The sequence below is a fragment of the Callorhinus ursinus genome, unplaced genomic scaffold (genome assembly GCF_003265705.2).
Source record: "Callorhinus ursinus isolate GAN/ISIS: 27379988/994484 unplaced genomic scaffold, GSC_fseal_2.0 scaffold6, whole genome shotgun sequence".
Taxonomy (NCBI): Eukaryota; Metazoa; Chordata; class Mammalia; order Carnivora; family Otariidae; genus Callorhinus; species Callorhinus ursinus.
Window position 1 is genome coordinate 51,654,491 of NW_027397068.1, and position 26,992 is coordinate 51,681,482.

The 26,992-nt window shown below is 35.2% G+C and overlaps 1 protein-coding gene across 12 annotated transcripts in view; it reads right to left on the reverse strand.

The window, feature by feature from the left end:
• AHI1 (Abelson helper integration site 1) overlaps positions 1-26,992 on the reverse strand; it is a 220,893-nt gene that overhangs the window by 184,150 nt on the left and 9,751 nt on the right. For all 12 annotated transcript variants that reach the window (XR_012378584.1, XR_012378585.1, XR_012378587.1 and 9 more), the window contains 4 exons: positions 13,985-14,529; positions 11,052-11,233; positions 2,350-2,569; positions 1,217-1,409 (listed from right to left, as the gene is read on the reverse strand). Coding sequence is in view for 7 of the 12 variants with exons in the window: in XM_073893965.1 (XP_073750066.1) it covers positions 1,217-1,409; positions 2,350-2,569; positions 11,052-11,233; positions 13,985-14,529 (1,140 nt within the window). In the remaining 5 variants the exon portion in view is untranslated. The remainder of the gene's footprint in view (positions 1-1,216; positions 1,410-2,349; positions 2,570-11,051; positions 11,234-13,984; positions 14,530-26,992) is intronic.

Sequence of the window (26,992 nt, forward strand, 5' to 3'; positions counted from 1 at the left end):
ACACACACACACACACACACACACACACACACACACACACACACAATGGAATATTATGCAGCCATCAAAAGGAATGAGATCTTGCCATTTGCAATGACATGGATGGAACTGGAGGGTATTATGCTGAGCTAAATAAGTCAATCAGAGAAAGACATATATCATATGATCTCACTGATATGAGGCATTCTTAATCTCAGGAAACAAACTGAGGGTTGCTGGAGTGGTACGGGATGGGAGGCATGGGGTGGCTGGGTAATAGACACTGGGGAGGGTATGTGCTATGGTGAGCACTGTGAACTGTGTAAGACTGTTGAATCACAGAACTGTACCTCTGAAAAAATAATACATTATATGTTAAAAAAAAGAAGATAGTAGGAAGGGAAAAGTGAAGGGGGGGAAATTGGATGGGGAGATGAACCATGAGAGACTATGGACTCTGAGAAGCAAACTGAGGGTTCTAGAGGGGAGGGGGTTCGGGGGATGGGTTAGCCTGGTGATGGGTATTAAAGAGGGCACATATTGAATGGAGCACTGGGTGTTATTCGCAAACAATGAATCATGGAACGCTACATCAAAAACTAATGATGTAATGTATGGTGACTAACATAACATAATAAAATTTTTAAAAAATGCAAAAAAAATATTGGAATAACTTTGGGTAAACAACATTATACTCTGAACCTTGATTTCCTTTGCCATAAAAAAATCAGAATAACAAGTCAGCTCAAAGGCCATATATTTCATAAAGATTTCCCTGACTGCTTGACCCTCCATCCACCCTCCACATCTAGAAGTTCTACTTCATCTTGGTTATATATTCCACTGTATTAGTCAAAGTGTTCATCTTTCTCTTGGTTGTATACAAACTCTTAGGGAGTCCAATACAGTTAAATGAGTTTACATTCTGTAAAATGGGTTAAGAATGGAGGATTGTATAGATATAGATTAGATTCATCACTTCAGTTTACAGTCGTAGTATTACTGTCAGAATTAAATAATACCGAGTGATTTACACGGCTAATTACTTACATTGGTAAATGCCCAGCAAATACTCTATTACAACATACTGTATCTCCACAGCATATTACAAACACTAAATCCTAGGGATTAAATCCTCCCACTACTTTCTTGCATTATTAAACTACTAAAAAAAATAGCTTACATTTATGCTATTAAAATATTAACCAAAATTTAAATTGTTCTATTCAATTCATACCTCAAAAAACAAGATGACTTTAGGGCTCTCATCAAAATCTCGAAGCAAATGGGAGAAGTTTTCATTAAATATAATTTGTTCTTCCCACTCTGGAAGTCTTGATTTTAATTGTTTAAAATCATATGGTTGGGTCATAATAGGAAGAATGTAATCCACACTCCCTTTTTCATAGTAAGATGAAACAGGCCGTTCACTGTCCAAAAAAGATACTTCCATTAACACAATTCTTTATGATAATTTTGAGAAAATGAGAAAAAATACAGTGCTCAAGGTGAAGAAATAATGAATAGTCATGATATATAATGAACAATTATTTTGGTTTTCCATTGAGAAAATTACAAATTTATGAGACTTAGAAGTGGTAATACCCTACGATTATTTTGTATCTATACACTACCGATTGGTTTCACAGAATTATCTTATTACAGAAATACAAAGTGAGAGTGCAACATACAGAGCTAGCCTCCTTCAGAATCTTAAATGAGTTTGTAATAAAATAGTACAGTACATTTAAATAAGAAAATGAGCACAACAGCATTGCAAACCCTTTTGAGGTATGTCATATTTTTTGTATGCCCTAAGATAACTGAATAACTGAATTTTGATAATCTTCATGTTCCTCATCGCTGTCACTTTTCCAAGCAAATGACTTTTTTGAATTCTAGTATAATCATTTATTTCACTGTGCTTTTTATATGTAAGCTTCAAGCATGTACTAGCTATAGAAGTAATACTAGGAAAAAATTAAATTCAAGATTCACTGCCTTCGTATGAGGCCCAAGTAACCTGTTAACTTCAAAAGAAAAATATGAAGTTAGACAATTAAAGCATGTACAGTGCAACACGCAGTGATCTACACTACAAGTTCAATGCCATAAATTAGTCATTTAAGTTTGGAAGCTCTCTCAACTCCCCTCTACTTAAAATGAATCACTGAATTAACAAATGTTCTCTGTTTCTTCTAGAAAAGATACTGATCAGTATCAATGATCTATGAACATCTACAACAAGTAAATTATTCTCTAATACAAACCCTTAGCTCTATTTCCATTGACTTTCAGTGGCAGAAAAGAGGACTTCTACTGTAGACAGTTTCAATTTCAAGGGTTGGCCGTGCAATTAAAAAAAATTACCTATCATCTTTCTTGACATATTGACCAGTATTCTCATCAATCACATGAATTTTTACCATTGGGTGAGAAATCATAAAATCGGACTTAAGTCGATCAGTGCGGTGAATGTAAACTCCCAGGACAAGATCATCATCAAGCAAACATTTGGGATAAACTGGACTATCTCGGCTTGTTACTTCATGAACACCATCACCATCAGTTTCTTCATTATCATCTGAAACTACATGCATGGAATAAAATCAACATTATAATTAATTGTTCCCACAACAATATATTCAACAATATACACTGAATTTACATATAACCTTATCTTTATAATCCATGATTATTTGTCTTTGTTAACAAAGTAACTTCAAAAGAAAAGAAGGAAAAAGCCAGACAAGAGTAGATGACACTCGAGAGTAAAGTATTACATTTACTAATGCATTAAAATAGGGTGAGGAATCTTTCTTTTTTTCCCTAACAAGGACCAAGAACACAAAAAGAAAATAATGAGAACCAAAGACAAAAAAGCAATTTTATCTAGGTATTTTCTTAAGTGGAATATGCATCACTCAATTTGTAACTGTAATTTCTACTTCTGGGTAGGATGTAGTAGGATGTAGCCAGTCAATGCTTCTCGTAACAACAACTTGAAAAAGTCAAATGAATTACAAAAACCTTATTTTTAAAGGCATCAGAACAGTACAGAGACAATGTACAGCAGATGAACTAAAATTCCAGAGAGGGAGAATCATTCACTGATATGCTGATGGACTAGTAGCTGTTTTAGTCTCTGGGGACATTTGCTGATTCGGGGTGTGGGCTAATGATCAGGGTTTGGCCCCCACAAAAGGTCACCACTGGGAGAAAGACTACCTGCAAAACTTTTAGTGGTAAGTGGTTGATAGGGCTACAGCAGTCACATTAGAGATTTGAGGAGCCTCAAACACATAGCTAATTTTCCCCCACAAAACTGTATTCTGAGGCTACATGAGAGGCTACAGTAGTGAAATCTCCCAGGCTTGTGGGGAGATTTGGAGGAGACAAATGACCCACCAGGGGGAGGGGCCTGAAACAAAACCGGCAAAATAAAGCCCTAGAGAGCACTTTCCACCTATAGCCACTTTTCACCTGGGGTCACTTACCAATTCTGGGTGCAGGCATGGCCCCTGGCAGAAGGCCCCTACTGGGGTACAGAGAAACCAGCAGAGATTTTGGCACTCACGTGGGGCTGGAGTGACAAAATTGTAGACCTGAGGGGCCAAACACATGGCCAGTTCCCCCCCCACCCCCCGCTTCAAGATATCTGCCAAATTTTGAAGCTGAATGGGGCAGAAGGCTAAAGGACCAGGCTAAAAACCTCAGAAGGGCAAAACTGAATCTCCCAGTCTTTTAGACTGAGGAGACAAATACCTGCCAGATTCTCAGTTCAAAACTCCTGGAAGTCCACATCCTAGGAATGGAGCAAATCAAAGACAGTTTTTATCAAAACTACAATCCAGTCCTGACATAGCTCAATTCCTGATGGATTAAAATCAGTTTCCCACCCTATCTGCCTAAGAGACTAAGGAAACCTTTTCTAGTAAAAGATAAAATCATCTGGGACCTCTAGCACTCTACACACAATATCTAGTATAGAATAAAAAGTTACTGGGCATAAAAGAGGCAAGACTATATGACCAACAACTAGGAGAAAAGACCGAAAACAGAAGCTGACCCACAGATGATCCAGACTAGAGTTAGCACACAAGGACTTTAAATAACTATGGTTATTAATATGTTCAAGAAAATAAAGGAAAAAATGGGTTAAAATGGAAACTTTCTGCAAAGAACTGGAATCCATAAAAAAACAACAGACATTTTCATTTTGGAAATGAAAAATACAGCATCTGAGGGGTGTCTGGGTGGCTCAGGCTCAGTCAGTTGAGTGTCTGATTCTTGATCTCAGCTTAGGTCTTGATCTCAGGGTCGTGAGTTCCAGCCCTGCCTTGGGCTCCACACTGTGCATGGAGCCTACTTAAAAAAAAAAAAAAACAAAAAAAACCCCACAGCATCTGAAATTAAGAACTCAATAGATAGAGGTGTTTAATAGTATACTGGACACAAAGAAAGACATGATTAGTGAAAGAGAAAAAAGATCAGTATCAATATCCAAACAAGCATAATGGAAAAAATTTTAAAAAGAATATAGGGAAAAAACATAAGAAATAAGTAGACACACTTAAAAGAATATATGTGAATTTATAATCTAGAAAAAGAGAAGGGAATAATGAAGAAGCCACATTCTAAAAAATAACTGAATAATTGAATTTTCCACAACTGAGAAGTGATATCAACCAGTAAACTCTAAGCAGGTTAAATTGCAACAAAGCCATATTTAGGCATAACATGATAAAAGACTGACATCAAAGACAAAAAGAAAATCTAAAGATGAGTCAGAGGAAAAAAAAGTCACAATCCCACTAATGGGGCATAACTGCTGGAAACAGAAATGATGGAAGCCAGGAGATAACTATGATTTTTCCAAAGCCAAGAAAACCAACTTGCAACCTAAATTCTATGCTAGCAAATAGGATTCAAAAATGAAAGTAAAGGCATTTTACACAACAAAATCTGAGGGGATTAGCATATTAGGAGAAATTGAGCTCTTCAAGTAGATGAAAAATGGAAAAATGGAAATTCATTAAGGAAAAAGTAAATTTGGGGGTGAATATAAATTAGTATCAGCTGTACAAAATGGTCACTATAATAGCTGTAAAGTTTAAAATACATGCAGAACTAAAATGCATGATAAGAAACCTATGGGGCAGGAGAGAGAGAGAGACGCAGAAAAAGCACCTGACAAAATTCGGATGGAATTAAACTATTCTAATGTTCTAGCAGTGTTTTGTTAGGGAAGCATATTTTGTTAGGGAATTAACTTGTATTAGACTGTAGTAAGTCAAGAATAAACTTAATGTTCTTGAGGATAACAAAAAACTATAAAAGAATGTATAATTAACAAGTTAATATAAGAAGAAAAATTTTAAAATAAATAATTCAAAAGAAGGAGAAAAAGGAATATAAGACAGGTGGATCATACACAAAACAGGGTAAAACAAACACAAAACAGTGAGATAATAAATATAAGGACACAGAAAGACTGCAAACAAGAGGGTGTTTTTTTTTTGCTCTTTTGGGGGTGGTGCAGCACCTCACATTTACTGAGGGTCTGCTGCCAAGGAGCTCACAGGCTGGGGGCTGAGACCCCCATGTTCTAGGGTGGGGGAAGAAAAGAGGTGAAGGCAAAAAAGGAAGGAAATGCAGAGACACTGTGTCCCAAGTAAAGGAAGCCTAGGGGGTGGGGTGGGGGAGAAATGGAGTAATGGCAAGCTCTATCTAGACTGGGGACCATGGATCAGGCACAGGTCTGAAGGCTACCCCTTCTCTACCAAGTTGGCAGCACCTGGCAGTGTATTGTGGGTTATGACAGAGAAATGAGGATGGGAAAAATTATATTATGCAAACTCAAACTACAAGTAGACTACGAGGGAAAATTATTAAAGATAAAAAAAGATACCACATAATGATTGTTCTTGTACACTGAATGCTTGTGTCCCCATAAGATTCATATGTTGAAATCCTAACCTCCAATGTGATAGTACTAAAAGGTGAGGACTTTGGGAGGTGATTAAGTCATGAGGGTAGAGACCTTATAGATGGAATCAGTGTCCTTATAAAAGTGATAAAAAAAAGTGATCCCAAAGAGCTACCCTTCTATGTGAGGTTACAGTAAAGAGACATCAGTCTACAACCAGGAAATGGGTCCTCACCACACACAAATCTGTGGGTGCCTTGATCTTGGATTTTCCAGGCTCTGGAACTGTACAAATAACTGTTTATTGTTTAAGCCATCCAATCTATGATATTTTGTTACAGCAGCCTGAATGATTAAGACAACTTGGAAGTGTCAATCTGACAGGAAGATATAAGATTCCTAAACATGCACATAGTCAATAACATAACTTCAAAATACATAAAGAGAAAACACCTAACAGAAATAAAGAGAAAAGAGAGAAACCCAAAATCACAGTGTGAATTTTAATACCTATCTCAACAAATGGATAGAATAAGCAAGCCAAAAAAAAATCAGGAAGATGAGCTGGACACAATACAATTGATCTGACATACAAAGGACACTGTACCCAATGACACCAGAATTCACATTCTTTTTAAGTGCACATGACATATTTAGCAAATTGACCATAAGCTGGTCATAAAGAAAGGCTCAATAAATTCAAAAGATTGAAATCATTCACAATATGTTCTCTGACAACAGTGGCAGATAGAAACCAAAACAGAAAGGTAACTAGAAAATCACCTGTTGGCTGAGACGAAACAATATACTTCTAAAAATGGGTGATCAAAGGAGAAATTAAAATGGAAATTAGAAAATGTTTTTATTGGATGATAATGAAGATATATCAAAAATTTGTGGAATGCAGCTAAAGTAGTATGTAGATGAAAACTTAAAGACTTAAATACATATAAAGACTGAAATCTTATAAAATCTATCTTACAAAACTAAAAACAGCAAATCAAAGAAAGGAGAATGAAGAAACTAATACAAATAAAATAACCAAACAGTACACAAATGTGGAACAGATACAATCAAAGCCAATGGCTGATTCTTTGAAAACTGAAAATCCTGAGACTGACCAAGAAATTAAAAAAAAAAAAAAAAACAAATTCCAGTATCAAGGGACACCCTTTCAGATGCTGTAGACAGACAAAATTTGAAAATTTGGATTAAATGAACAAATTCCTCAGGAAATACAGTCTCTCAAAGCTGACAGAAAAAACAAAATATGAAGAGTGATATTTATTAAAGAAACTAATTCTGATTTAAAATTCTTCCCACAAGGAAACCTTAGCCTATAAGGCTTCATTAGTAAATTCTTCCAAACATTTATGGAAGAAAAAACCAATTTATATAAATGCTTCCAGAGAATTGAAAAAGATGAAACATTTCCCAACTATTTTTGAGATTATCAAAACCTTGATATCAAAAACTCTGGGTATTTCAAGAAAGGAAAAGCACAAACCATTCTCTCTCATGACCCCAGATACAGAAGTTCTATACAAAGTATTAGCAAATCAAATCCAATAACAGATTAAAAAATATATACATATATAGAAAGAGAATACATCATAACCAAGCTGCAGGTCCCTCTAACCCCTGCCAGGAACACAAAGATGGCTTAATATTCAAATAATTAACCACATTAATAGAGAAAACGGTGAAAATTTATACGATCAAATCGAAAGACACAGACAAAGCACCTGGTAAAATTCAATATCTATTCATGATTTTAAAACACCATTAGCCAATTAGAGTACAAGGTAACTCATAAACTTGATAAAAAGTATTTACAAAAAAGCCCACAGCAAACATTACACTAAGCGGCGAATTAGCGGCGAATTAATGGAAGCTTTTCCCCAAGGTATTTAACACTGTAATGGAAGTCCTAGCTAGTGTATCAAGGCAAGAAAAAGGAATAAGATATAAGGACTGAAAAAGGCACAATGAAACAATCATTATTAACAGGTGATATACAATAGGATAACGTATGTAGAAAATTTAAAACAATCCATGGATACACTCATAGAAGTAATAAATGTAGCAAAAAAACTGGCTACAATTTTAATTTTTTAAAAATCAATTAGATTTCTCTGTGCATATATTTTTATGCATGTATGCACACAAACACACACACCGGCAACAAACAGAAAACAAAAATTTAAAAAAACAATGCCATTTATGACAGCATTAAGAAACATCAAATACCTAGGAATAAATCTAAGGACAGACTCTCCCAAAACTTAACTATATTACCAAGATAAACTGGAGACATAAATAAATGGAGGTGCATATCAATTTCATGGATGGAAAAAATTAATACTTTGTAAAGATGTCAACTCTATCTAGAGGGTTGTTAAATTGTAAATCTCTTCAGATTCACCCAATCTGGATCAAAACAATGGTGGGGATGGGGGAAGGAAGAGGGAGAATTGAGAAGCTGCTTCTAAAATTCATATGGAAATGCAAAAGTCAAAGAATAGCCAGGTAATGCTAAAGAAGAAAAAACTGTTGGAGTACCTACACAGCTGAACAGCAAGATCTGTTATAAAGCTATAGTAATTAAGTCATCTTGTGTTGCTACAGTCTAATGTAACAGAATAGAAAATGATCCATTCCCATAGTCATGTTATTTATGATAAAGGTGACACTGCAATACAGATGAAAAAAGATGCTCTCTTCCATTAATGGTACTAGGTCAACTATATGTTCACACGGGAAAAAAATGGGTCTTAAGCACTACCTCTTACCATACACAAGAATCAATTCCAGATGAACTGCAGAGCTAAATGTGAAAAGCAAAACAAAAAACTTCTAGAAAATAATATATACAAAAACATCTTCGGGACTTGGGAAAGATTTCTCATATCACAGAAAGCACTTACCATCAAAGGAAAAAATGGATAAATAGGGCTATATCAGATTTTAAAATTCTGGGTTTTTCAAGAGATACCAGTAAGAGAATAGTAAAACCTTGAGTGGGAAGATGTCTGCAATATATATGTGTGTATGTATTCATATCTGAGAAAAGACTGATGTCTAGCTACATAAAATATTCTCACAAATTATAAAAGGCAGACAATGCCATTTCTTAAAAATACACACAACAGACTTAAACAAATGTATGAATAAAGAAATCCAAGTAGACAACAAACATGAAGAAGATGCTCAATTTCATTAGTTATGAAAGTTTAAAGTAAAACTGAAATATTATTATACACTATACACTAAGAATGGCTAAAATTTTTAAATACTCACAATATAAATGTTAGATGTGGAGCACTGAAGGCTCTCAAATACTGCTAGTATCAACTGGTAAACCAACTTTGGAAAATGGGAAATATTTATTAAAGTGAAAAATATACATAATCTCTGACATAGTAACTCTCTCCTAAGAAGATGCCCAACAAAATAAAAATATTAGAAAGCAGTGAGGAATACTTTTTCAGTTTTTCTTTAGATTAGATGCTAGATTTAAAGGATCACAGCCATGTTTCTAAGTAGCGTTTCCCAACCTGTGTCCTACCAAGTTAGTAGTTCTGAAAGACACAAGAACTTCATAAATAAAGAATTCTATGCTTAAAAAATAAAGATGCCCAACAAAAAATGTATATATAAAATGCTTGCCAGAAGACACGACTAGAATATTATAGTTTTATTTGTAAACACCTAAAACTAGAAATAGCTCAAACATCCACCTGTACAATTGGCAAATTATTCACACAATGGATATCTATATAGTGCAAAAGCAGAACTGATAATGAAGAAGCTCAGCTGCATGCAACACAGTCTAAATCTCACAAAAATAATTTTGAGTGAAAGAAGTCAGGCACAAAGAGCACAGTATTTCTGATTCTATTCACATTAAAGTAGAAAAACAGGCAAAAATAAACTGTGTTAGATGTTAAGATAATGTTTACTCCTGAAGAGCAATGAATGGGAAGGGGACTTTCGGGGTTTCTGGTGCTAACAGTGTTGTTTCTTGATTTGGATGACGATTTTACAGGCAGTTCAGTTTGTGAAAATCCACTAAGTAGTCTACTTGTAACATGTACACTTTTCTATGTATATATCATATTTTAACGAAGTTTTTACAAATGTATAAGAGGAACAAAGCATCATCAATTGTACAGCCAATGAACAACTACCATAAATTCTAAAATGGCCTATTTTGGCCCCAAATTTTTGGCCAATTAAATGGAGACTGAAAAGGAAAAAAAGAATGTAAGAAGTAGGAAAAAGGCAATAGTAAGTAAAGGAACATAAGAGGAGGAAAGAAATGAGTAAAGAGGAGATAGAAAGCAAGAGCGTGGGAAGGAAGGACAGAAGCCGAATTAGGCTGAGGACGTCAGAAGACAATCACGTGGGACAGAGGGATGCAGCCTTAACATCTGAAAAGTTTATTGGCCATTGACCATTTACAGCTTTCAAAAAATATGAGTCTGAATTATTTACGGGTTCTAAACTCAATGGTATAAAGAAGAAATCTGTGCCACAACAGCAACAAAGTTAAGGTCATTCTAGGGTTCAATTAAATTAAGTCAAGAATCAGAGATAACGTAAGTAATATTAACTCACCACAGAGACCCATAGTTACAACTAAATGAATGTTTTAATATACATGAATCCAAGAACAAGGGCCACATACAGTTGACCCTTGAACAAGGCCAGGGTTAGGGGCGCCAACCCCCTGGGCATTTGCAAATCTGTGTTTAACCTCTGACTCCCCCAAAACTTTACTAATAGCCTACTGTTGACCAGAAGCCTTATTGATAATATAAAGAGTAGATTAACACATATTTTACATGTTACATGTATTATATACATATTATATACAATACAGCAAGCCAAAGAAAGTGCTATAAGGAAGTCATAAGGAAAAGGAAATACATTTAGAGTATTATACTTTTTTATCGAAAAATAATCTGTAACTGGACCTACACAGTTCAAACCCATGTTGTTCAAGGACCAACTGTATTCTATATTGGATTTTTTTAATTATAGTCTTTGGGACTGGATTTTTAGTTTTAAGGACTCAAAGTCCTAGAATCAAGTTATTTCCACCAAGGCACATATTTTTCATTTAATTTGGATAACAAACCTGTTTTAGCCTTCTTTTTCTTTTTTTTTGGTTTGAATTTTGTGTCATCTTGCATGCTGTCTTCTACATTGTCTTCCACTGAGCTTATCTTATTATCTTGTTGAGAATCTGAAGTAACTGTTCTAACTGGAGAGCCCTTCTTTTGTTCACTTTCAACTGTGTCATCGGAGATGGTCAGTGTACTGCAAATACAACCAAAGTACAAGCCGTTACAAATACATTCATCTTTTTTTTTTTTTTAAAGATTTATTTATTTGACAGAGAGAGAGACACACACACACAGTGAGAGAGGGAACACAGCAGTGGGAGCAGGAGAGGGAGAAGCAGGCTTCCCGCGGAGCAGGGAGCCCGATGCGGGGCTCGATCCCAAGGCCCTGGGATCATGACCTGAGCCAAAGGCAGACGCTTAACGACTGAGCCACCCAGGCGCCCCCAAATACATTCTTCTTCTTAATGATGCAGCAAAGTGAACAGTGAACAGAGTCAAGGAAAATCCTAAAATCAAGATTCTTTCCTGCTAGGGGATATATATATATATATGTATATATATATATTTTTAAAGATTGTTGACAGAGAGAGAGAGTGTACAAGCAGGGGAAGCAGCAGGCAGAGGGAGAGGGAAAGCAGGCTCCCCGCTCAGTAGAGAGCCCCATACGGGGCTCAGTCCCAGGACCCTGGGATCAAAACCTGAGCTGAAGGCAGACGCTTAACCGTCTGAGCCACCCAGGCGCCCCTAGGGAATACATATATTTTATTATGCACTAAAATGGTGAACTGTCAAATTAAGTATCAACGGGTATTATTTTGTATTTGTTAATGAGTTATATACCCATGAGTCAAATTAAACTTCAGCTCTAAACTCCCAGAAAAATATAAAGTTGTATATTTTATGAGCAATAGATCTGTTTTTCCATAGGGATGATGAAAGCACCCTCATCCCGTTGCCAGGTCAATGATTAATGAACAAATTTCTAAATTACCTTATTTAAAAGCAAAAAAAGTGTTCTAAGTTTGTTCTGCTTTCAAGAGGCTTCAGATACTCAACTTTTGATTTCTAGGTAACAGTTAATTACTTGTCTTTTCCAGTGGCTAGCATGCCACTACATTTTCAGGAGGCCATTATTAAAATGAAAATGTGCATCACATGAACTAATAAATGAACTATACTCATTGTAGAGAGAAACCAGCCTATTAAAGTTTGTAATTTATCAAGTAAAAAATCTGCATCTAAATAATAATAAACTGACTTCCAATATAGTCATATTTTTTAAAAAAGAGGTTGAGAAATAAAAAGAGTAGAAAAATATTTCAAAATAGTCATTCGAGAAAGCCATGCTATTTTATCACATCACCAAATACTATTATTTAAAAAGAACTACCTTTTGCATGCCATGGTCATCTAACCCATGGTTTTATTTAAAATTCAAGAACTAACATTTAATAGAGAGTATGTCTGACCAGCTCATAACAGATATGGTAGCTGTAAGAAAGACTGACGGTATACTGTGGCAAGTAGCCTCTAATATGGCCCTCAATGATCCCTGCCTCCTGCTATTAGTATCTTTGTCTAGCCCCTTCCCTTGATTGTGGGCTGGACCTAGTGACCCACTTCTAACAGACAAAATATGACCAAAAGTAATGGATGCCACTTCCAAACCAAGATTAGGTTCCATAAAGACTATGACTTTCTCTCTCTCTCTCTTTCTCTGTCTCAGAGCCCTTGCACTGGGGAAGCAAGTGGCCATGTTGTGAGTAGCCCACATGGAGAGGTCCATGTGGCAAGCAACTGATGTCTCTGGCCAAAAGTCAGTCAGGACCTGAGACCTGCCAAGAACCACATGAGTGAGCTTAGAAGTGGATATTCCAAGGCTTCCAACAGCTCTGTCACTTGCAAATCCTTCTCCAGCCAAGCCTTAAGATGATTACATCCCCAGCTGACATCCTGACTGTAGCCCAAGAGAGATCCTGAGTCAGTGGTACCCACTTAAGCCATGCTCAGATTCTTGATCCACGGAAACTGAGAGACAATAAATGTTTGTTGTTCTGCTAAGTTCTAGAGTAGCTTTTTTTGTGCAGCAACATAGTAATACATTGAGTAACATGTTCGAGTACCAACTCTTTTTGCCCTCCTTTTGTTACCACTGGTGTCTAGCTTTTGGTAAGAGGTGAATTATTTTTAGATGAGGATAGTAAGGGAACCTGTCCCTGACGCCAGGAAATAATCAAACATAGAATGTTCCCACCTCAAGTTGTTTATGTAGATGTGGACTGCAGAAAAAAAAAGTTAATTAGTTAAAAGATATTTTTTATCTTGTTTTCCCCAAAGACATATAAATTTAAATATGATCACAGAAGCACTCACATTGCATATGCAAACATATATGTATAGGTATCATATATAAAAAAAGACTAGCATGCTAAATTGCTTATAATGATTACCTTTAGATGGTTAGGTTATTTTTATCTTCTTTGTGTCTTTATTGTATGTTCTACAATAAGCAAATATTATTTGTATAACAAAGAAAAACACTATATTCATATATCCAAATAGGCATTTGTAACTCAAAAAAGGGAAATTCGGTTTCTATTATTAGCAGATGTAAGTAAGTATTTAAGGTAGACACTTTAGAACAAGACTGCTGAGGTCTTGGCTCAGCTTCTTACTGGTTCTGTGACTTAAACCCTTCAAGTTTTCTTATCTGCAAAATTACTATTCCTCACAAGGTTGTTACAAGGAATTAAGTGAGTTAATTCTTATAAAGCATTTAGCACATACTAAGGTGCTATGGAAAGGGTAACTGTTATTACTGTACTGGCAATGTATCCACATGAAAGATTAAGAATTTTCTTAGTGTAACTACAGATATCACTCAAAAGCTGAGAATACTAGTGTTTTTTAAAGAGGACATTTTATATTTGTCACTGCAAAGTACCTTGTTTCAGCTTTAGACGAGACTGGAACTTTCTTTTTTTTCTTTATTTTTTTCTCACTGTTCAATTTGCCATCATGCAATGAAGTATCTGAGGGAAAGTAAGTCAACTGTTCTTTGAGTTTCTTTCTTATTTTCTTCTTAATCTCCTTCGCCATTTCTTCAGCTACTTGGAGTTGGTATGCTTGCATCAGTTCTTCTTCCTCATCTAAATTATTATTTTCTCTTTCTTCATCTGCCTTCTTGCTCTTCTGATAAGCAACACCTGGCTGTGACCTGGTTTGTGCTTTCTGGTGTGTGGAATCCACCTTCCTCACAGGAGCTTCCAGTTCCATTCCTTGTGCAGTCATCTGGAGTACTGTTTTCATAACCTTTTTACTTGCCTTTCCTTGCTTGTCTTCCTCTACACTAACATCAACTGGATTTTCAGGTGTTGACTGGGGATTCCTTAGTTTGCTTTTAGTGACTGGGTTATTAGTGTTCATAGCACTTACATCATCACTTTTAGTTTCTTTACTTTTCGGAAGATTGCTTCTAACAGTGTCAAGCTAGGAAAAGAAGACACGGTAACAAAGTTTCAGTCAAGCACAGTTCAATGATACAAAGATAAAGCACAATAATGACTGTGCTTATCCCAATGTAACATTGGGAAAATTATTTCATCTTTTACTTGAACACACTGATACCATTCTAGACCATCTCATTAGCACTATCATAATTTATTCTCTTGGCATTAGATTCGTAATTTCTGAGAGTAACTTCAGATTAAATGAGATAATTAACATGGGGAAAATACTTAATGACTTTTCAAAGTGAATAAATTGTTCATATCTCCAATGTTACTTCTTCTCTTTGGCAGAATGATCCATACTTAAATTACAAGATATTTGAGAAATTGCTAAAGGAGCCACAGAGTTAAAGCATTTTAGGTTTCCCAACAGAAAACACACACAGGTCATTTATCTTACTTCATAATTACATTCTAAAATCAAAAGTCTGTAGTATAGAATAACCCTACAATTAATCCAAATACATTACTGAAAATGCTGCCAAATATTCAATATTATCAAATTAAGTCAAATGACAGACTAAACACACCTGTGTATCTTTCTCTAATCAAAATTATTTTATTTTTTAAGATTTTATTTATTTGAGAGAGAATGAGAGAGAGCACGAGAGGGAAGAGGGTCAGAGGGAGAAGCAGACTCCCTGCTGAGCAGAGAGCCCAATGTGGGACTCGATCCCAGGACTCCAGGATCATGACTTGAGCCGAAGGCAGTCGCTTAACCAACTGAGCCACCCAGGCGCCCTAATCAAAATTATTTTAAATGGGATATTTTTAATAAAAAAGGCTAGAAATCAAAAAGGAATGCTACTAGTAATAAAATAAATATTCTGAGAAATTTCCCAAGGATAAAAAATAGGCAGGATTAGATCTATTAAGAAATTAGCAGATAAAACCACAGCCCATAGGAAAAGAACCAGAGAAGGATGATTCTGAAGAAGCCATAAGTCCAGAGTCAAGTAACACAAGGAGAAGGAGGGGATAAAACTGAGGATGACCAATTGAGCTGGGAGGGACAGCTCTGTCCCCCACCTCCATTTGTGTTAGATGGTGACTTTCATTCAAAGGATAAAGCCGCTGAATATAAAGAAATATGGCAGCATGCTTCAGGTAGGTACAACCCTCACCAAAGACAGTAGATTATGTTGAAAACAACCAACAGGCAGGAGAAGAGAGATTCTCATATAGAAAGATGACTGACTAGACATTTAAAAACGAATAAAAACTGAAGGAAAGTAGCAAAATGAAAGAAAAGCCATCAAATCCAATAAAACAGAAAAATTAATGAGGGAAAGTGAATTAAAAGCATAAAATTAGAACTTAAAGTGTAATTAATATCAAAGAAATTCAAAAGCATATTGGATTTAAAAAACATAATTGCAGACATTAAAATTAAAATTTTGAGTAAGAGCTTAAAAGATGTGTTGAGAAACACAAGGGACAAACCAAAGTGCTAAAAGATGGAAGCCAGTATCAAAACGAAGAATTCTTTCAGAAATGGATGAGCTTACCAATGAAGAATAAAGTTCAATTTTTTTAAACAGATTTCAGAGAGAGAAAAAAAGAGAGAGACAGCACAAGTGTGTGTGAGAGTGGGGGGAAGGGCAGAGGGAGAGAATCTCAAGCAGATTCCCCACTAAACACAGAGCCTGAGGCAGGGCTCGATCCCATGACCCACTAGATCATGACCTGAGCCGAAATCACTTAAATGATTGAACTACCCAGGCACCCCTGAAGTTCAATTTTTTTAAAACCCTCATGTTTAAAAGTAGTTAGAAAATGTCCAATATATGATGGAGAAATGTTGAAAGGATTAGTATCCCAATATGTACCCAGTATGTTATCTCTAAGACTCTTTTGCTTACCTACAATATATTTCCAAATTCTATCTATTCTTCAATGATAAATTATGGAGCGATACCCTCTAAAACATCTTCCTGAATCAAGTCTAATAAAAATAATTTCTCTTAAAAATAAGTTTATTTTCACATGTTTTGTTTCTAGAAGCAATACATGTTTAACTTAAAACAATAAGAAAGCAAAAAATTAAAAATACAAAGAACCAGAAAACAATTAGAGAAAAAGAAGACCCAAAGCTCAACTCTGGGTGCTTCACACAAGGAAAATCACCACTAATCTTTTCAGAAACTTATGTTTGTCTTCTTGCTATCAATATAGTCATACCTAATAACTTCGAATTTTCATTATGTTAAAATGAAGCACATACAAATCTTTCTTTTTATTTTCTCAGGGAGTACGAGAAATGTAGTGGGAATATATACAAATTTCAAGGACACTCCTGAAGGAAATAACTGGAAAAAGATAACCAAGAATTAGAAATGGAAGGAAGAATTATGGTTTAGAAGAAAAGATTTCAAAAATGGAACCATGGGACAGTTAATCAGAGGACATTCACAGTTTTTTATTTACTTTCTTTCACTGATCTGTCAACCTTTGTACTAATATCATTTAATTTTATACTATGACTTTATATTTGTTTTTCAAGTTTCTGCTTTATTCAATTAACTTTTTTTAAAAAAGATTTTATTTGAGAGAGAGAGAAGTGTGACAGAGATAGGGAGAGAGAGCATAAGCCGGGAGGAGAGGGAGAAGCAGGCTCCCGCTGAGCAGGGAGCCCGATGTGGGGCTCAATCCCAGGACCCCGGGATCATGACCTGAGCCAGAAGGCAGAAGCTTAATGACTGAGCCACCCAGGTGCCCCTTCAATTAATTTTTAAAAACCACAACAATAAATACAATTCCCAGGGTATCTTTTGTAGTATTCCATACATTCCACAGTACTGTATTGTTTTTATTACTTTTTAAAATATCCTGCTTTTTTTGTTCTAATTTCCTTTCTCTCACTAACAACTGTATGGGATGATTTTTAAATTTCCAAACGGTTTATAAATTTTATATTTGTTATTTGTAGTTTTGTGGTACTATAGTTAAAAAACGTCTATTTTATGGATTTTAATATTTCAAGGATTAGGTTATGGCTGAATTTTGAAGTGCTCCAAATACATTTGTTCATGTTCTATTACATCTTTGCTCATCCTTGTATCTTTTTTTTTTTTTTAAGCAGGAAAAAATCAAACAGAAGTTTAATAACGTGTATCCATGGGAGAGACCCTGGAAAACAGGGTAAGTCCCCGGTGGCCACAGCCACCACCTTCTCCTATCCTTTTATCTTTACCCTTCTGTGTGTCAGGCTTTTTGCTTCAGTTTGTTTTTTAAATCAGCTTTACTGAGATACAACTTACATACAATAAAATTCACCAATTTTAAGTACAGAATTAAATGAATTTTGGTAAATGTATACAGACATATGACTACTACCATAATCACAATGTTAAACATTTCCATCACCCCAGATGTTCTTGTACAAAGTCAACCTCTAGTCCTCCACACCCTAGCCCCACTCAAGCACTCATCTGCTTTCTATCAAGATAGTTTGGTCTTGTCTAGAATTTCACGTACATGGAATCATACAGTATAGAGCCTTTTGTGACCAGTTTCGTTCACTCAGCATAGAGCTTTGGAATTCATCCGTGTTGTTCCATCTGTAGTTTATTCCTTTTTATTGCTGAGCAGTATTCCACTGCATGGATACATACCACATTCTGTTTCTCCATACACTAATTAATGAACATTTATTTCTAGTTTTGTACCATTACATTTTCATTTCTCTTGCATAAACACCCAAGAATTACTGAGCTGTATGATAAGTAGATGTTTAACTTCTTAAATATCTGCCAAACTTCCCAAAGTGGCTGTACCATTTTGTATTCCCAAATGTTTAAGAGTTCCACTTACATAACATCCTTGCCAGCATTTGGCATTGTCATTTCATTTTTTAGCTGTCCCAATATGTGTGTAATGGCATTTCATTATTGTTTTAAATTGCATTTCCCTAATTAGTAACGACACTGAAAATCTTTACACGTACTTACATGCTATCTGCATCTCTTCTTTGGTTAAGTGTTAAAATCTTTTGCCCATTTTCACTGGGTTATTTTCAAATCATTGAGTTCTGAGAGCATTCTTAAAATGTTCTACATACACTTTCTCAGTGTGTTGAAAATATCTTCTCCAAATCTGTAGCCTATCTTTCCATTTTCTTAGCAATATTTTGAATTTTCACAAAGCCCAATTTATCTTTTTTCTTTTATGATTCATGTTTTTGTATCCTGAGAAATCTATTCATAACCCAAGGTTACAAAGGTTTTATCCTGTTTTTTCTATAAGTCATAATTTTAGCTCTTATGCTTAGATCTTTGATCCATTTCTATTTAATTTCTGAACATGATATGGTCATAGTTTATAATACTGCATATGGATATCTGTTCCCGCATCATTTGTTGAAAAGATTATCCTTTTTCTCACTCCTTGGCAAATTCTGGCACACCCTGGCAACTTTGTCACACCTTGGCAATTTTTGTCAAGAATCAATTAACTATATACATTTGGGTCTACTTCTAGGTTCTGTACTACCCCCACTGACTTATATGTCTATCTTTACGACAATAATGGGCTGTCTTGGTTACTATAACTTTACAGTGAGCTTTGAATCCAATAGTAAAATTCTTTCAACTTTGTTCTTCCTTTTCAAAACTGTTTTAGCTATTCTAGGTCCACTGCTTAAATTTCCAAGTAAATTTTATAATTAGATTTTCAATTCTTAAAAAAAATACTGGCATTTTGATAAAATTGAATTGAATCAATAGATCAATTTTCAGAGAATGGATAATGTTCTGTCAATAATTATTTGACAAGAATGATTCTCCAATCCATGAACACAAATATCTATTATTTGATCTTTATTTTCAGCAGTTTGGGGTTTTCAGTATACAATAAGCCTTGTACAGTTTTTGATAAATGTATTCTCAATTGCTCTATACTTTTGTTGCTACTATAAATGATATTTTTTATATTTTAACTTCAAATTATTTCCTACTGGTATAGAAACAAATTGGTTTTTATACTTTGACCTTATATTCAGCTAAACTCACTTAATAGTTCTAGTAGCACTTTTTGTAGATTTTTCTGTGAATAGAGACACTTTTTTAAAAAAAAAGATTTTATTTATTTATTTGGGAGAGAGAGAGAGAGTGAGCAAGGGAGAGAGCACAAGCCAGGGGGAGAGGCAGAGAGAGAAGCAGACTCCCCGCTGAGCAGGACCCTGGGATCATGATATGAGCTGAAGGCAGGTGCTGAACCAAGTGAGCAACCCAGTCACCCCTGTGAATAGACACTTTTACTTCTTCCTTTTCAATCTTTATATATACCACCTTTTAAAAATTGCATTATTGCATTGGTCAGGGTCACTTGTACAATCATGAATACTCACTGTGACACATGCTAAACTTAGGCTAAAAGTATTCAGTAAGTACAGTATAACATATACTTAGTATGACATAAGTATGATATTAGCTGTAGGTTTTTGTAGATGCTCCTTATCAAGTTAAGGAAATTCTCTATTCCTTTTGTTTAAAGAGTTATCAGAATGGATGATGAATTTTATCAAGTCCTTTTATGGCACTTATTGACACAATCATGTTTTTTTTAAAATTTCATCTTTTAAAGTGGTGAATTATATAGACTGATTTTTCTAATGTTGAATTAATGATGTATTTCTGTGATAAACTTCACCTGGTCATGGGGTATTATCCTTTCTATATAATTTAAGATAGATTTTCTAACACTTTATGGTAGATGTCTGTTCTATGTTCAAAGGGGTATCGGTACAGGTTTCTTAATATCTTTGTCTGAATCTAGTATCAGGGTAATTAATGACTGCACCCACCCCCCACCTGCAAAGAACAGAGAAATAGTTCCTCTTTTTGTACAGAATCATTATTACTTCTTCCTCAAATGTTTAGTAAAATTTACCAATGCAGACACCTTAGAAAAATAGATGGTTTTCTTTGTGGGCAGGTTTTTAACTATAGATTCCATTTTTTAAAGAAGGTATTCAATATTCAAGTTCTCTCTCTGAGTCAGCTTTGGTAGTCTGTGACCTCCAAGTAATTTATACATTTCGTCTAAGCTGCTACATTTATTGTCATAAAGTTATTTAAAATACTCCCTTATCCTTTTCAGGTCTGTAAAATCTACAGTGAATCCCCTCTTATATTCCTAATATTGATAATTTGTGTCCTTTCTTTTTTCCTAATCAGTCTGGTTAGAGGTTGTGCAGAAAAGGGTTAACTCTGCAGGCCTTGGGATTTTTAAGGACCAGACCTTAGACGCTCCAGGGAACTGAGTTCTGAGCTTTTAGAAAGTTGTGCTTCATAAAGGTGAACAAATACATGAATCAACTGAAGGATATTATTAATAGCTAAAGAATCTAAAATATTTTCCACCCTTTAAAATTAATATACAAAACAAAAAATTTTGGATACTGTTATTCATGAAAAAAAATACCACCTCTATAAAATAACAAGTATAAAGATAAAATGAGATAAAAGAAAATCAAGGAGTAAAATCAAGATATAGGATAGACAATGATAATGAACAAAGCATGATTCAAATTTCCCCCTTCAAAAGGCAAAACTTCAGCTGTGACTTCAAAATTAATAACAGTAACAGTTTAAGTGTTTACTCTCTACTGACCAATTCATATTTATTTGTTCCAGTTTCTACTGCTGAATATCAAACCCCTCCAGACCTAGTGGTGTAAAATGATAAACAGTTCATTAGGCTTTGAACCCAATATGTTCTCCTTACTTACCAAGTCCCTCTTATCTTTTTTTTTTTTTTAAAGATTTTTTATTTATTTATTTGAGAGACAGAGAGAATGAGAGAGAAAGCACATGAGATGGGGGGAGGGTCAGAGGGAGAAGCAGACTCCCTGCTGAGCAGGGAGCCCGATGCGGGACTCGATCCAGGGACTCCAGGATCATGACCTGAGCCGAAGGCAGTCGCTTAACCAACTGAGCCACCCAGGCGCCCAGTCCCTCTTATCTTTAATTCCTGATGTTTGATTCCATGAATATTCACTGCAAACATCACCTGCCATTATTATGGACTTTCCATCCACCACTGTGTCTGGCAAAACTCCAGGCACCATTCTTTTTTTTTTCTTTAAATTTTTATTGTTATGTTAATCACCATACATTACATCATTAGTTTTTTCCAGGCACCATTCTAAGTGATCTTCATTTCCATAACTATAACCTGGCTGTTGAATACCGCTGGAAAAACCCAAACCACTCCACAAATCAGTATTATTATAAAAATACGGTCTACAAACTCAGCTGAGACCCCAAAGCTATCATATCGGAAGTTGGAACCTTCCGCTACCACGTCTACAAATTCCCATGCACCCAAAATGCTATTTTTCTTTCCTTATTAGAAAGAGGTGGGTCTTCTCTACTGGTTCTAGAAAACTCCCCTTTCCCCATATTATTGATCTCTCCAACTTCCTAGCAGCACTTAACTACCTGAACTCAATCAACATCATCTTTACAATATACTCTTTTCCACAGCCAAACTTCCCCAAAGAGTTGTCTAAAACTTGCTGTACTACTTCCCCTTTCTCTCAGCACTGTATTAGAAAGTCTTGCTTGCTCTCTCTGTTCTACCACTAATATATTTCTAAATACTTATTTGGAAAGTGGAAATATCATTTCTGTGTTGCAATCTGAATCTCCTTTAAAGTGTTTCTATATTCTATTAGTCAATGTTATTTTCTTTTGTAATCAATTTTATTTTTCAGACCTTTTGCTCACTTAGCAATGTAGGATCTTAATAGTTATGGCATTTGTTTATACTATTTCTTTACATGTTAACAATAGGAATGGAATATTCTCATAAGGTTGTTCTGAAGAGTTAACAGGATAGTTACTAAAAAGCACTAAGAAAATCTTTCTGATTCCACAGTATATGTGTTCAATAAATGTTAGCAATTATTATGTTATGATTATTAGCTATACATAAGAGTATGAAGTCTGTGGATATAGAGGTATTTTTCTCAGTGAATTGGCTGACTTTTACCTTTTATCAAATTTATTTAATTCAACAAATATTTACTGAGTCTTCTGTGTGCAGGCAGAGAATATTCTCTTTACTTGGGATGTCTTTTACCCCTTACAAGATCAGAATATCTTTCCACACTGGAAGATTACACCAGCCATTTCTTTTTTCCTATTTTTAGTGTTTATTAATTTAGATTTTTACATTTAACTTTTTCAAATGTCTGAAATATAATTTAATGTGTGAGATAAAATGAGGCTCTAACTGACCTTTTCCCTCAGAAGCTAAACCAACTACAATTAGCCCTGGAGCAACACCGGTTTCAACTATGTGGGTCCACTTATATGTGGATTTTTTGCAATAAATACCAAACAGTACTATAAATGTATTTTCCTTATGATTTTCTTAATAACATTTTCTCTGGCTTTATTGTAAGAATACAGTATATGTAATACATATAACATACAAAATATGTGTCAAATGACTCTTTATGTTACCAGTATCCAGTTAACAGGAGACTATGAGTAGTTAAATGTTTGGGGGGATAAAAAATCATACATGATTTCTGAACTGTGCCCCAACCCCTACACTGCTCAAGAGTCAACTATGTATCAGTACTAGTTCCTATAACTTCTTGAAACACCTGGAAAAGTTATACTTCCCTCATTTTTTTTTCAAAATTTTTAATCTTTCTTTTTTATTCTTCTGCATTAACTTTAGTCTAATTTTGTCAACCAGAAAAAGTAGTTCACTGGAGACTGCTACTATTGGGTTAAGCTTAAAAGAACTAGCATACACAAAGTGCAAGCTTTCTGAAATATCTACTAATAAAAATCACAGGTTTTTAACATAAAAATCTGTATTTTTAGAAAATTTATTTTTAAGATCTTGCAGAGCTTTTATAGTTTCTGTATATGAAATGTTAATTTTTTTTTTAAAGATTTGATTTATTTATTTGGCAGAGAGAGACACAGCGAAAGAGGGAACACAAGTAAGGGGAGGGTCAGAGGGAGAAGCAGGCTTCCCACTGAGCAGGGAGCCCGATGCGGGGCTCGATCCCAGGACCCTGGGACTATGAGCTGAGCCGAAGGCAGATGCTTAACAACTGAGCCACCCAGGCGCCCCTTAATTTTTCTGTTCTGCAGTATTTTCTGATGTTTTTCTAGGCTGTAATAGATGATTTTTGTATACCTAACCTTTTTCACTTTCAATTGCTTCACACAGATAATAGTAACATTACTATTCGGAATATCGAGAATAAGTATTTATCCTTCTCACAGAGAGTCATACATTTGCTCACACCACACACTGGTAGATCAGGGAAGCCATACTGCTCAGCTTTCATGAATACCAGCTCTGGAGTCCTAAGGATCTGGATTCAACACCTATTAGTTATAAGATCCTGGGTAAGTTCCTTACCCTCTCTGTTCTCCAATCAGTACTCAAGTGATAGGATTCCTGTGAGATTAGGTGAGGTATAATGCATGCAGAGCACTTAGCATAGGCCCTGGCATGTAGCAGAGATAAATATTAGGTGAAGAAAGACTATGGTAACATTATTTATGTTTCTTGTATAATTATATTTACTAAAACTTCAAGAAAATTAATTATGTGTAAAAAGAGGTTTTTCCTTATGGATCCTGATTTTAAAGGAAGTACTTGTTGGTGAGGTGTCTATAGTTCATCCAGGGACTACCCTCCCTTCTCAAAAGGGGCCCTGGAAACTCCTGAAATCATACATAATAAGTCATGTGAATGTACCTCAGAGGATACATAATTATCACTTACATGAACACCAAATTATTTTTTCAAAAATCACTAATATCCTGTTTCCAAGTTAAGTATTATGGCTCTTCCCCTTATTTTTATATGATCACATGGTTTTTATTCAACTTCTTTGTACTGATTTACTGATGTTGACTGAGAGCCAATTTATAAGATATTCTTTTTTAAAAATTATTTATTTATTTGAGTGTGCATGTGTGTTGGGGGGGGCGGGGAGAGCGAGAATCTTAAGGGCTCCATGCCTGACATAGGGCTTGATGTTCGGCTCGATCTCATGACCCTGAGATCATGACCTGAGCCAAAACCAAAAGTTGTACACTCAACCGACCGAGCCATCCAGGCGCCCCTATGCTATTCTTGAGTTCTCAGGGAAAAAACCTATTTGGCTGAGACAAAGTATTCTTTCAACATATGGTTAAATTCAATTTGTTCATGTTTTATTTAAGCTTTTCGTTCTTTCAATACATTCATAATTGAGAAAATTCTGTTTCTTTTTAGATGTCCATATTTTTGCAAAATTTAGTTTTATGTTTTTTAAAATTTTATTTATTTATTTGAGAGAGAGAATGAGATAGAGAGAGAGCATGAGAGGGAAGAAGGTCAGAGGGAGAAGCAGACTCCCTGCCGAGCAGGGAGCCCGATGCGGGACTCGATCCCGGGACTCCAGGATCATAACCTGAGCTGAAGGCAGTCGCTTAACCAACTGAGCCACCCAGGCACCCCAAACTTTTAAACTTCAGGTCATTTTGTTTGATCTGTCAATGTTGCAAGCCAAACACCTGACATTTTAAAAATTTAGAGTCTGCTTTTTAAAATGGAAGCCTGAACTATTTACATTTATTTTCATGATTAAGAGTTTATTTATTTTTTTAAAGATTTATTTGAGATAGAGCGTGCATGCACAGGGTGAGGGGCAGAAGGAGAGAGAGGATCTCAAGCACACTCTCTGCTGAGTGCAGAGACCAATCCAGGGCTCCATCTCACCACCGTGAGATCATGACCTGAGCTGAAAACAAGAGTCGCACACTTAACCAACTGAGCCACTCAGGTGCCCCTAAGAATTTATTCTTAAATTCCTTCTTTCATTACTTTTGTTCCTTTTAAAAAAATCTATTATTTGTTTTTTCTTGAGCTCTGATGACTTTGGAAGTATTATAATCAATTTTACATATTACTGGTTTCACTTATTTTAAACTCCAAGATGAAGTAACTTCTGACTATACTTCAGGTAAAAGTAATATTTATACAACTCTTTTTCTTTGCAAGCTAGGAAGCTTTGCCCAATGTTTGAGAATAATGTTTCTGTTATCTCACATTATCATACACACATTATCTAGTATAAATTTTCAGTAATTATTTTTGGCATAAATAATAAAGAAAGTTCTATATATTTAGCTGGTCTCAAAAGACTCATGCAGATATATTTTCAGATCATAAATTCTTTGTTCTTAAATTTTTAATTTTGATTCATGTTTCTGGAAATGGTACTACACATTCAAATAATACACCTTCAGTAGTTTTCTTGTTTTCAGGGAGGGAACATTTGTAATAATTCTGTTAATTTGCATGTTCACTACTGACCTCACAAACAATTGACACTTAGGTGACCAGATTTCTTGTGATAGAATTTTTCCCTCAATACTGTGTAGATACCGTTTTTTGTCTTCTGGATTTAGTGTTTTCTGAGAGAAGTCTGAAATGCACTAGACGTTTGTTTTTCTGTTGAGATACTTGCAAAATTAATCTTTCCCCTGAAATTAAAAAGTTCTAAATATAGTTACAGGTCATAAATTTTACCTGGAATGCAAGATGGACTCATCTCTTCCTAGATTTTTCTGTTAATCTCAGGAAGGTTTTTCTCCATCATGCTCTTTCTACTGTTTCTGCTCCATTAGTACTAGTAATGGGAACACTTACTTACAGGTCAAGTATTTCTGTATGTCCTCATTACTTATTTCATTTTCGTTTTAGCCATTTCTTCTCATGGAAGAATGCCTCAAATTTATCTTCCTTATCACTAATTAGATTTTTCCATGGTACCAATTCTACTATTTTTGGCCTAAGATGCAGTTTTTAAAAAGCAAATAAAGGCAGAACATGGAGAGACTGGTTTTAAATCCCCCTCACTCTACTGCTGGCTATATGGCTCTGGCAAACCATTTAACATCTTTGTTAAGTGGTTTTTCTGTTCTGATGTTTATAAAACCTCTCATGCAAAGTAAGAGCCCCAATACCTATGTTTCATGATTAACATGAGAATCAGAAATAGCATTTGCAAAATTCTTATCACAGTGACTAACAGATTGTCAAAAAATAAGGTGAGTCTGCCATTATTATGAATTCTCTTAGTACAGCCTTCCCCTTGCTTCCTTTTCTTACTGCAGCCTGCTTCCCTTCCAATCTCAGCCTGTTCTGTACATGTTTTTGTTCTGAAGAGGTCCCATCTCTTCATATGTTATTCAAAGAGGTCCTACTGGGTTGTGGTTAAGAGAATGGGTTCTGTAGTCAGACTGTTAAGAGTTTGAATTCTGGTTCTGCCACTAACTATGCAAATTTAGGCAAGGTTATTCAACCTCTCTGTAATCCAGTTTCCACAACTATAAGTGGAGATAAAACCTCATCATTTCATTGTTTGTTATTAAAAACTAGTTAATATGCATAAAACATTTAGAAGTGCTCAAAAG